The sequence below is a fragment of the Triturus cristatus genome, chromosome 2_1, assembly GCF_964204655.1.
Source record: "Triturus cristatus chromosome 2_1, aTriCri1.1, whole genome shotgun sequence".
NCBI lineage: Eukaryota > Metazoa > Chordata > Amphibia > Caudata > Salamandridae > Triturus > Triturus cristatus.
This window is the reverse complement of record NC_140581.1, coordinates 1,022,217,268-1,022,230,107: the sequence shown is the minus strand read 5'-3', so window position 1 is coordinate 1,022,230,107 and position 12,840 is coordinate 1,022,217,268. Positions and strand designations below refer to the sequence as shown.

Genomic DNA, 12,840 nt, shown 5'->3' with positions numbered 1-12,840 from the left:
AATTATCTAGGAGACTGCCCTGGGAGTGTGTATACTACAGTTTATTTATCTATGTAAGCAGTTTTATATAGCATGTTCTAGTATTCAGAGGCAGGTAAGGTGTCAAAACAAGAAACATTAAAATGATTATCTGACGTGCAGAATTTATGTTAAAAAACAAAATAGAGAGATGTGATCAATTAATGTATATGCTTCGCTGACCCCTGCATAATGTACAAATGTATGAGTAACTATACAATCTGCTAATTGGTACTGTATGTATGATTGTTATCGAATTCAATAAAAATAAATTTAAAAAAATAAATAAATGGAATGTGTTAATACAAACATTTGTAGTAGGCTACCATACCTAAAACCTATAGGCCGGTAACCTAGAAATGATGCCTGGAATTTGGAAATGACATATGTAAAAAAAACATATTTTAACGTATTTAAATTAATACTTATTTATTTAACACTAAAATGCATGTTTTTCACTTTAAAGGACAGTTGTGCAAGTTGGTTTTCTTCTCTTTGCTGCAGACTTTGCAATTTTGGAAACTACTGTTTATTAGTTAATACATAGACATTTGTTGTATTAGACGACTGATAGTTACACTGCAAAAGTTGTAGATGACAGGGAGGATGATTCATGGAAAGACATTTTTGGAAACAAGAAAGGATGTGATGCAACATTTAAGGACGCATGATTAAAAGACAATTGCACTCTGGTGAGGAGATGGGGAGTAGGCCTGTTCCCAGTAGCATGCTGAAATCTTATTGGTCAAGAAGAAGAAGAAAGAATCTTAAAGTTGCAACACAGAAAATGTGCGTTTATATAAGTGTGTGTTCCTAGACAAGTTAAGCATACTCTTTCTGTAGGACTCCCGATTTTCAGCAGTTGGTGTGGGTCCCTCTTTTCTAACTCTCTGAGAGGAGACTCTGTACTGAGTTTCTGGACATCTCTTTATGAGAAGCTTTAAGTTTATTCTTTGATCTGCTATTATTTGAGCTGAGAACACTTCCCAGCTTAATCTGCTAAAGCTTAATGCTTAGGCTAGATTCTCACATCAGAACTCTTCATGAATATCTGAACTGACACCTTAAATCACTCTCGCATTTATCTTGACTTCGCTTACAATAGGAAAGATTCTTTATGGAACATGCTTAATGCATTTATTGTATAGATACTCTATTTTAATGTACTGAATTGACTTACCTTAATACTGTATACTGATTGATTTTGATAACCTTTAATGATGAAACATGGAAAAGAATACTTAAATAAAAGAATGAATAACAAAAAGATTGAAAAAAAAACCTTTAGCTCAACAAAAATCTCTTTATTGACTGAACTAAAGAAATGATAATTGATAATGATTTATGTTGAGTTTAACTTGTACATCTCAGCTGAAAACAAAGTTCCATTGACCTGTACGCAGGGTTCTTGGTGATGAGTAAGTGACGAGTGGGACCCCGTACTCTTGCAGTTGTATTAAAATATAATGTAAATGAGATGAAAACGAGGGTCCCCAATGAAGAGTTTATACTGATTGGTATTAGTTACAGGGTTGAGGGTTGCCTCCTGTGGGTCTAGGTGAACTTCCTCAATGCCACTCAATAACAACTTACCATAATCAAGTTTAAGTAGGACTAGTGATTGGACCACCATTTTGAAGTTGTCTGCTAAGATAAAACAACTGAGTCCCCTAAGGGTTCTAATTTGGAATTGAGTGCTTTTAGTGGCAGCACTGATGTGGGCATGGACCTTTATGTTTTTTTTATGACTAATACCAATGAATACGCATTTTTACAACCAAGAGTTGGCAATCAAATAAGTCTGAAGAATTCAGTCAGGAATAGTACAGGGATTGTGCACAGCATAGGTGAGAACAAACGCAATTCTGTTTTCTTAGCGGTAAGTTTAAAAAGTTGGAGTCACGTTCATGGCAGGAGGTATCTGAAAATCTTTGGAAGACTGGCTAAGTCCTCCAGAGAGGAGATTTACAAATACAGCTGAGTTTCATCAGCGCAGTGATTAAAGGGGGTGTTCAAGGTTCTCAGGAGAGAGTAGAGGGGGACCATATACAAAGAGTAAAGGGTTGGGGAGAATATGGACTGTTGGGGGACTTCTTGTCGAGGAGTCAAGTGAGTGATTTGAGAGAGAAGATTCAAACTACCTCAGAACCGTGCCTTAGACCCCATCCTATCTTCAAGAATTTTTAGAAGGGAGGTGGGCCCGACAGTGTCAAATGCAAAGAAAAGGTCAAGACGTAGCATTTCTTTTCGTTTAGGTCCAAATAAAGTCACACATCTGGGGTTTTACAGGATATGAGTAAGAGTATTTTTGCAGTTGGGAGACCGAGTTCAATATTTCTTATTTGGCCTTCAAAATAATGTGATAATATGTTGCAGTTTTCTTTGGTGATGGGTATTAAAATAGGACCAGAACTACTGATTTCTGAGTTGAAAAAAATGCTGCTTTTGTCTTGAAAACATGTTTTTGTAGTGAGTTAGTTTTACAGAGGTTTGTTTACTTAGGCACTGGTGGCAGGCCACTAATTGTTTTCTGTTCTTCTAGCAGTGATTTTGAGAATCCTTCTACACCGGATCTCTCTTCTTACCCTGATCTCTCTTCTTACCCCAACAACCAACCACTTGACTATGGTTTGACTTCTTCACTATTATTAGTATTGAAAAGTGTGTTTTTCTCCATTGTGCAGGGCTGCTGGTGCTAATGAGGGGGCTCTTGAACGTGAAAGAGGGGAGCATGAAAACGTTTAGTCTAGTATCTCTCCAGTGGTGCTCTGTAATGCGTTGCCTTTATTGCAAATAAAAGAAACATTTGAGAAAAATAAATAAATCATGAATAATTCTCTTACTTGCACACTACTCGCACTATACTTTTGTTATTTCAAAGAGTCTGCAGATCACAGCAAACTTTCTACAAGATATGAAAATGGTATTTTTATACTTTTTTCCCACTGGTATATATAATTTATTCTATTGCTTTCAATAAGAAGTGAATTATGCAGATGAAGCATGAAAGGGAGTTGGTCTCACAGGATGTACAGATCTGTATGTTTGTCAGTCTGCTGACTGATTCAGTTAGGGAACGGCTAAGTGGAAGTAGGACATGCAGTGTGAAAATAAATATAGCATCAACCTGTCTTTGCTGTTGTCATAAATGCTATTAAAAACATTTTTGTGTGTTTTTCATACAACTGCATTTGGATGAATTAATTCTATTACACACTACTCAGGTGGTGTTTCAGTAGCCCTTGCATCTATGCACATGTCCCGGATTAGCCTTTGTTTCCTAAGGTTGGTTCAGCAAGAAATTGCAGATTTCAAGGACACACATCTTCCTAACCCTTTGTTCCGAATATGATATTAGGTGGTGATCCTTGGCTTAATCAAAAAGATGTAGGGTTCTCAGTTCTGGGGGTACACATGAGGTCTAGTCTTTTTACGTGCATCACAACACTGGGATCCATATGCTGTCGATAAAGTGTTGTGATAAAATATTCAGGGCAATTTTGTCCAAGATCTTTCTTCTCCACATCCATCAAGAAAGGCAGGCTTTTGGCTTCAGACATTTTGCAGTGACCATTTTGGCAGACACCAACAAATGAAACTGCCTCCAGCCCACGCCCAGTTAGAGTCCTATCCCATGTGTCTTACTCCGAAAACGACTCATGCTTGGCTTGCTGGGATTTGGAATACCACCATTTCCTTTATGGGACCCAAACCATCTTTCCAGTATCCCAATCAGTGGGGCTTTCCATACATATGAAATGGATCTCCATCTCTCCGTACCCCCACAAACATATGCTAATATAATATTACAGTCACTGCATTTTGAGACGGGTCTGTGTAACCTCATGCCCCATGGCTTGGATTTGCCCCTTGCATGCTTAGGATGAGTGTTTGAAATATAATGATTATTAAATATAACGAAAACATACTTTTTTTCTAAATGATCTTACCTTTTGTTTTTGGCGGACAGCATTTATTAAACTGGAAAATTATGCCATCTGATCGGACAGTTTCTTTCTGGTAGCAGTTCAAAAGATCTCTAAGGCTCGCAAAACTTTTCTTCGCTCCACTTAAATTGTAATCCCCATTTTCATTTTTTGTGATTAAACAGTGCTTATACTCAGACACTCCATCATGCTTCAGCAATACAAAGGGGGAAAAAACACAAATTAAATTATTGAGACTGTTTAGGGAAAACATTTATTAACTTTATATTAACGTAACAATCATACAACAGGACAGGACAGCATTGTATGAGTAAGTCAAATGACTGCACCAAAGCTTAGCAGAACGATTGGCTGTTGAATTGTTGAATAAGGAACCAGAGACAGAATTATGATAAACTGATAAACTCGTCTTTAGTTCATTGCGTAAGAGATTAGGGAGTGGTAACAAGAGAATACTGGGGCTCCGTGGCACTTGGAGAACTCCATGATTAGTAACTGGCTAAGAGCCAACTGGATCGGATGCAGCTAGGTCTTGATGGATATCCTGGAGAGCCAGATACCACTCAACGTTTAGCAAATGCGAAGGATGTGCCTAACTTTGATCTGAAGAATCTAATCAACAACAAAGGCACATTGCGCCAAATTAAATATAAAAGCTCTTTCTACCACTACTGAAAAGCAGCATTGATATGTCCATGCAATACTCCAGAAAAAATATCAGCTAAGATAAGAATGGTACTCATCAGAGTGACTTGTGAGCTTTGCATTACAGTCTCCTTTTCCATAGATTTGTGAACCATCCACTCCATTTAGGAGGATAACAAGGCACCTCTGTACCGCATAAACAAACTGAAAACTTCAACGGTGCTCCGAGGCAAAGCCCTCCCTCCCCCCCCCCCCCCCCCCAAACAACCAAACTACCTTCCTCCAATTCAGTTTCTTTTCCCTCAGCCTCCACCAAGCTGTAGCCAAATACAAAGACTGGGGATGGCTATTGCGTTATCTGGCGTCACATGCATGTAGTGCAAGGGGGGTACAAGAATCACTACGAGAGTATCTTTTAGTTAATCCCACGTCTCAATTGTGTGTTCATAAGACTCCGAAACACACTTCTGAGATTTTGTTGTTATGGTATTGTCCCTTGCATGAAGGACGGTTCTCTGCCTTGGCCTACTTGCACGAACTGCATGTACTTGTGATCGTGCTTTCTAGTTTTTGGTCAAGCCACACACTAATCCCTAATCCCATGTGCATGCACTGACCTAGGTCTGGTCTAAGACAATGTTAAGTTCTGGACCTTGTCCTGAACCAGGAGGGGTGCACCAAGGGCACCCTCATATTGATGGAGGACTACTATTCTTGTCACGTGTTTCATGTGTGGAGCACACTAGTTCAGCATACCATGCTTGGTGAATTTCAGTGGCAGATCTTTTTATCTGTTAGACATGAATGCACACTTACAGACCCATTCACCTTAAGTTATGCCGCCCATGAAGAACCCGGAATCCTGAAAGCCGACATCCCGTACATGTGTGCTAGTATTAATAATGTGCTGAGCACAGGTGATAGTGGTCCAGAGGTTCCATTTTGGAAGTCCACAGCATGGAACAGTGTACAAGATGGAGAAGAGGCTGCTTACCCATGACAACATTTGTGTGTTGCTAGCATTTCCTAGATGGGAGGGGAACACCACCACACACTATATTGGGGGGAAAAGGAACAGGCTTTCTTGAGAAGTGTCAGGGACTTTCCTGATACATTGAGTGGTAAATGACACTGACTGCAGCTGCGGTTAGGTAAATGGCAGAGGGTTGAGGCCTGCAGTATTTATTGTTAGGGAAAAGAGTACTTTGAAGGAGCACAGATTGTGTCTCTCTTCCTGATCTCTGTAGAAGTCATTGCAAATCGCTGGATGTCTTCTGCTCACACCTCTTTGGACGTTGGTGGTGGGCCCTCCACCTGGAGATGGTCCTGCTGGGAAGAGCATCATTGCAGACAAAGACCAGGTCTGGGAAGTGGCCTGGCCAGGACACATTAAAGGGCAACCAAGCCAAACTGGTTTCAAAGAAGCAGAAATGGAGTACATGTTTTCCATCTGAAAAACCGGTATAAGGATGGGACCCAAAACTCATCGGTGTTGGTTCTTGTGGTCTCTTCGACTGAGGAGGAGGTACTCCACAGAGTACTTAGGGACTACTGGGCATCCAAGGGTTGTTGTTGCACAGACGGCTGACTCTCCAGAGGCTAGGGAATATTGCCTGAAGTCTGAGCTAAAGGAGGAATTACTCAACTGTCCTGAGGGTCAAGACATTCTGCCTGTGAGCGAGGGAAGGATGAGCCAACTTTGCAGTAGGAGCGGATCGTACAAGAGCCTGCCATAATTGACCTTGGGATAGGGTCCATCTGCAAGATTCGCTAAGCAGCTGTACCGAAAAAATTGTGGTACTACCGGACCAGGCAATAGGATCTCAGCCATTTATTCCCACTGTAGCTCCCAAGACACCTCGAGCTGTGTGGCAGAGTGGTAGGTCCGACTGAAGCTGGAAGACAAACCTGCAGTCTACTTGTGAGGCACATATGCCTCACAAGTAGACTGCATGACACTGTTAAGGGTGTCGCTATTCAGGACCAATCCTGAATACCAAGTGATAGGAGAGGTGCCCCTAGGGTGACTCGTGAAGAATCAAGGTCATTGTCTCCAGGTACTAAGTGTCAAACATAACTCCCAGTGACAACCGCAACAAAAGACAATCCCCTGTGGGCATGTTGCCATCAGGAAGAAGCGTCAAGTACTCACTGGAGTGCCAGAGTAAGCCGTGTTGTGAGCAGAAACATAACACCAGCTGCCCAGAAGAAGGCCACCAAGAAGAAGCCTTTGCTCCTGCCGCGACCCTTCAAATGACGCACGGCACAGCCAGCCCCTTGAAGACTGCAGTGTGCCACATGGAAGCTCCTCTACTGGTGAGTTCCCGCTGCAAGGATAAAAGTGGCCTGGCACCACATCTAAAACTGGGTGAAAAACTAAAGAGGCCTAGGCCTGAGAGACTGAGTGAAAAGAGCAAAAGGAGCAGTACAAACAGTACCCTCAGTACTTCTAACTATGGTCCTTGGGTGGACCGCAAGGGACAGGTGAAGGGGTAGCTGAGCTATCTGAAAAAGCCCCTAGAAGTATAAAGGAGCACAATCATAAATCGGGTATCCTTGTATGGTTGGATATGTAGTAGAATTCTATGTTTTCTGAGTAATCAAGAACTAATCTTTTATACAAAGAGAAGCATGGGTTAAACATTGATCTTATTACACAGCTAGGGGACAGTGTTGATTACTGTGCCTGAGTAACCCCACAACAACTTCACTGAGAAGCCTGTGGCTGCTTGCCCTCGCTACCAAGAGTAAAGTGCAGAAAGAGCGGTACTAAGCCCAGTACAGAACTATAGTAAGAGAGGCCCCAGGACAGCAGTGGTAAAAGGCCTCAACACCCATGGTTGTGGCACAGTCGCCCCTGTATACCACGTGGCCTCCTGAATGGGGTCAGACAGATTTAGTCGAAAATACCATATATGGGTGTGCTCATGCCTCCTGGAGGGAAGGAGACAAGTGCACCTGTTGTCGCTTCATCTTTCCTTTTCAAATACAGGCTGAAGTCCCAAGAACTGCAACTATACTAGACTGTCCCCGCTGGCTGTCCCTGGCTCTAACTTCTCTAACTTTAACAGATCTACCTTTAAAAACATTAGTATTACACATCTCAGGAGCAATTTGACGATTAGAGTTGTTCTCGTTAAATTAAGCCTTCCTTTCACCCCATAATCAATGGTAATCTTAATTTTTAAAAGAGAGAGCACATTCACCCAGTACCACCCTTTGTTTTCAACACTTACATTTGTTCAGAAATTTGGAAGGACTACTTTTGCTTTCTCCAGTCAACTCCAACTGAGGTCTGGGCTCATGAGAATGTAATAAGGAAGAATCTGCAGAAGAGGGTTACAAACATACACAGAATGGCCTAAGGGCTTAACAGCCTTGTAGAATTTGCCATGGATTCCAACAATAAACTTGCCCTCAAGGAACGAATCAAGAATACATTTAAAAAGCAAAATGAACAATACAGACTAAGGCAAAATCCTCCAGTACCCACTTCAATAACAGCACACCACTTGACGTAGGTCCAGTGTGCCGCCAAACGCTGCATCGCTCATTCCAGAATATTCAACATCTTTATACATGCACCTCAGCCAAACTGCAATTTCTCACTCGCCTCTCCAATATTAATAGCTACAACACCGAGTCAGAACACTCTTAAGCACAGCCCACCTGAGGACACCACAAGTGCTTTGTGGAGTCAAATCCAAATGCCTTCAGGTGGATGGAAGATCTCGCTTCCTCGTGCACAGTTCCGAACTCACCTCACCAACGTGGATATGGTCGGCTTTCTTGTCAACACTGAACGAGTCAGCAAAAGCTCTACATTTAGAACCTATCAAACTGGAGCTCCAGGTTTGTCTTACTTCTAACTATGGCAAACTAAATCTTAAAGATGGAAAAAACATCGACAAACAGTACTTAACCCCTTTAAAGGGGCTCCCTGAGAGAGGCATCAAAAACATAATCTTGTCTTTATTCTCCTAAGCTCGACAAACTCACCTCTTTACCAGATCTCTTGAGCAACATTATTACAGAAATAATAATTATTTTAAAAACCCAAGCATTTTCTAACACTGAATCTGATCGAGCACTAATAATGTCTGCAACTACTATGCATATAGTACAAGTCCACAAGAGGGTAAATGGTAGTTCCTGTCTCAGCCTAGGATCACCATCCCAAACGTGCAAACAGATTGTTATCACATTTTTAAAGTGTAAGCAGATAACACTGTCTTACTCCAAGTCTGTCAACACCTAATCAAAATACGGAGAAAAGCACATAACAAAAAATCTTCCATGTTTAAATCCGAAAAAAAAAAAAACAGTCACTCATGTAAACCCCATTAACTTTACTGGCTATTCAGAAGATCAAAACTTTCACTTGACCTAAATGCTACCCAAAAGAAATCCAACAAAAATGTCCAAAAAGGTAGAAATAATGACTATTCGAGTCCATTTCAAAAATTAAAAACACCTAAACCAGAAAGAAGGCCCTGTAAAATCAGCAGCCAGTGTGTACACAAACAACGGAGCTGCTGAAAATAGCAGCAAACACCCTTTGATGCGGGACAGAGGTACCTCCCTCGGAAGTAATACCACGGTGGCACAAAATACAATCTACTTGCCTATTGGGAAAAAGCAACTTTCACGAATGAAGTTCCAACTATGGCTGCATCCCACAAAATCATCTAAACAAAGAAAAATCAAACTGAAGCAGTACCTCCCGCAACTCTCCAAAGCAATTTACCCTCTAAGGAAATTAACAAAAAACAACTAATTTTATATCTGGAATACTAGTGGAGAGGAGTTTTAGATATTCTTAATAGAGGGAACATACTAAAACTCTTGGGGAAGGGACACCCCAAATCAGTTAATATATTCTCGATCTAATGTATTTCACCACACTCATAGAAGTGAATGAATCAACCAGGGTCACCTGGACCACAGCAGCTGATGTGGCTACATAAGTCTTTACAAAAAAAATAACTGCCCAGGGCTGTGGAATAAATGCTAGTACTCGCGCTGACTTCTATCCAAAGATACTTCTTTCACAAAAAAAATTAAACAAATTCCATCCAAAAATCTCAATCAGTCAGAACAGGTTGTCAAAGACATAAATTGCTCCTCCTTCATCTCCCACCCTGCCAAACCTCCCAATTTATTCCAATCCTACAAAACCCAGTCGCCACAAGCATTAACAATAAAGTCTCCAGGCAAAATATGAGTGGAACTGGCTACCAACTGTCTTGAATCCCCCAAGGTACGCATGAATGAAGGATATTCCATAACTTGAATGTTTGAACAAGTTCTCTTCTTTGAACATCAGCTACTTGAAGACAAAGATGCATTTACTTATCTGGCATCTCATGACTGTCATTGCGTCTAGGAAACATGGTGTGAATGGGATGTTTCCCTGCTCGGTTTCACAACATTTCAAAAGTACACAATAAGAGATTCTAAAAAAAGGGCATGCAATGGGTGGACTTGCTATTATTCTAAACCTCAATCATCATCCCAAAATAACTCCCCTAATAACAGATAACAATTCCAGGCAAATAGTTTGACTTTAAAACTGGCATCTAACAAATAACAGACTGCTGGATTATTATTAACCCTAGATATTAATTCCGGGCCAAAAGTCAAAAGAAAGGCTGTAAAGGAAATACAAATCAATATTAACGCTATGATTAGCCTCCTAGAAGACAATTGGTTAGTTAAAAGTGATTTTAATTCAAATCTCACTGTAGCACCGGTTGATAATGGAACCACTACAACGCTGGATGAGTGCTGGAAGATCCACAACTGAATCAACATCCTCAAAAGGTGATGGGTTAGGAGAGGCTTTCATCACTCATCACCGCTCTCCACTCAGTACTTTATCTCTAAAGTACCCTAAATGCCAGATTTCCAAATGACCAGCAAGTAAACTCGGCCCACTTTACAGCTGCAACAGCTACAATGTTGGACTATTCTCTAGTTAATCTCTCATTCTTCGCTTTTTCGATCATTTCCAATTTAAAAAAATATTCAAGAGTGACCATATTCCATAGGGTTTTCAATAGTAAACTTCACTTTAATGAAAGTGCCCACCATACTGGACAACATTACAACTGATAACTTTAAAATATTAAAATGGGTTGGCAAACCACATGATCCACTTGATAAATCACACTGCTTGATTTCTCTCTTAGCCAATTCACAATTGGAATCAGCCCTAAGCTCAATCAATTGGATCAAACTTTGTGAACAGTTCTCCACAGAGACAATATTTTAGATTAATTAAATAACTAAACCCAGAAACTCCTCACAACAAAGGGAACGCGTATGGAGTTCCTCCTGGCGCAGAAAAGAATTGAAAGTAGTGAAAATGAGCCTGGACAGAGCAGTAAAACAACAATCAAAAAACCCTTTGGATGGCAATCTATCATTAAGAGTGAAACAAATGCAAACATCTTACAAGAAAGAAATCTGGCACACCAAAAATAAGGCAAGGGCTCACTTATTGAACAAGCTTATAACAGCAAGCAACCAAAGTAATCCCAGGTTGTTCTGGGAAATTAAAATGATCTCAATAACAACCACATACATTTGTGCAAAATCAACACATTCAGAAGAACAATGGATAACATCCGTGGAAGCCCTGTATCAAAAAATAAATTTGTGCTGTCTATCTGAAGCTTTCCTATCAGGAACAACACCTGCAAACCCAAATGACATCCTCAAAGGCTCTATAATGAAAGAGCGGCCTACCATTACAGTTAGAATCTGGATTCTCTGATTGGCACAGGTAGGTACCTTGGACAGGCAGACGGTCCTTCTTCCAGTCAGGGTAGGGGGGTACACTCCAACAATAACCCCTGCTCACCCTCTAGGTAGCTTGGCGCGAGCAGACAAGGTATATCTCAGAGCGTTTAGGTTAAGCATTTGTGAACACACACACAGTAATACAGTGAGACTCCACACAAGATATATATCAAAAATAATACTTTATATAGGTTTATCAGGCTTAGCACAAGACCAAAATAACGTTTTAAATGGCCCACAATACTTATTGGCAAGAGTTCTTGGTTTCAGCGTAATTTTACAGTTCTGTGCGCGTTGTCCCTCTTCGTACGCGTCGTACGCGGGAGACACAGGCTTTGGCACGGGTCGTACATGCACTGCAGGCACTTCCGATTAAGCGTACACCCTACGGTGCGAACGGGCACAGTAACTGGATTCTTGGTGAGTTCGTCACGGACACTTCCTTGGCAGCAGGAGCACAGTACGGTGCGAGGTCCTCCGGGCGGCGTGTACTACGGTACGGGAGACCTTGGGCGTGCGCGGCTCAGGGGACGGGGCGAGAGTACGGTCCATACTGCCAGACGTTCGGGTACGCGACGTACCGGGATCGCTGGGCTTCACTTTGGCTGCTGCGACAGGCGAACAGTACGCTCCGGACAGGAGACGTACACGACCACCACACGTACCACAGACTTTCACAAAGCAGGGGAGAGGCGCGTACGGTGATAGTATGGTCCGTAGGGGGGTGCAAGCTGGTACGGTGATGTCCTTCAGTTACGGTGCGAGCTATGGCTCGTAGGGGCGATAAATCGCGTTGCTCAGGCTGGCAGTACCTTCTTTTGCGGTGCGAGGTACGGCTCGTAAAGGGGCCACAGATGCGTTGTTCGTGCCGGACAACGGGGAATCAGCTTACGGGGAGTACGCTGCAATCAGCGAGACGTACACAGCAGTTTGAAGCGAAGATGCGAGGAAAACGGTCCGTTTTCCAAGGTGATTCCACGGCGGTGAAGTCCACTGGTCCTGGGACTTCGTTCAGGGGGCAAGCTCACTCACAAGCCCTTGGAGATCTTCAGCACAAGTCAAATAAGAGTCTTAGGGGTCTTTTCTTCCTCTTCTTCAGCAGCAAGGCAACCACTGCAGGCCAATCCCCCAGGTCAGGGACAGTACTCCTCCATGCAGCTTTTCCAGTTCCTTCAGGTCGGACAGAGGTTTCTTCTTGGCAGGACAGAATCTAATTTCTTGGGAGCAGGGCTCCTACATTTATACAGCAATTCTTTTGTTCTGCCAGGCCAGGGGGGCCCTTGCCTAGTCCAGTCCGGTTTCTGAGCACTTTGTTTACGCGATGCAGGCTGCTTCTTTCAGGGTGCAGGGCAGAGCCATCAGACGCTCCACAGGGGGCGGAGCCAGCATTGTGGTGGCAGAGCACAACCCTATTCAGAGTCCAGGT

The 12,840-nt window shown here is 42.2% G+C and overlaps 1 protein-coding gene across 1 annotated transcript in view; it reads right to left on the bottom strand.

The window, feature by feature from the left end:
* Positions 1-12,840, bottom strand: part of JAK2 (Janus kinase 2) — a 1,019,755-nt gene that overhangs the window by 206,846 nt on the left and 800,069 nt on the right. The window contains exon 11 of the mRNA XM_085635055.1: positions 3,969-4,155. Coding sequence (XP_085491181.1) covers positions 3,969-4,155 — 187 coding nt within the window. The remainder of the gene's footprint in view (positions 1-3,968; positions 4,156-12,840) is intronic.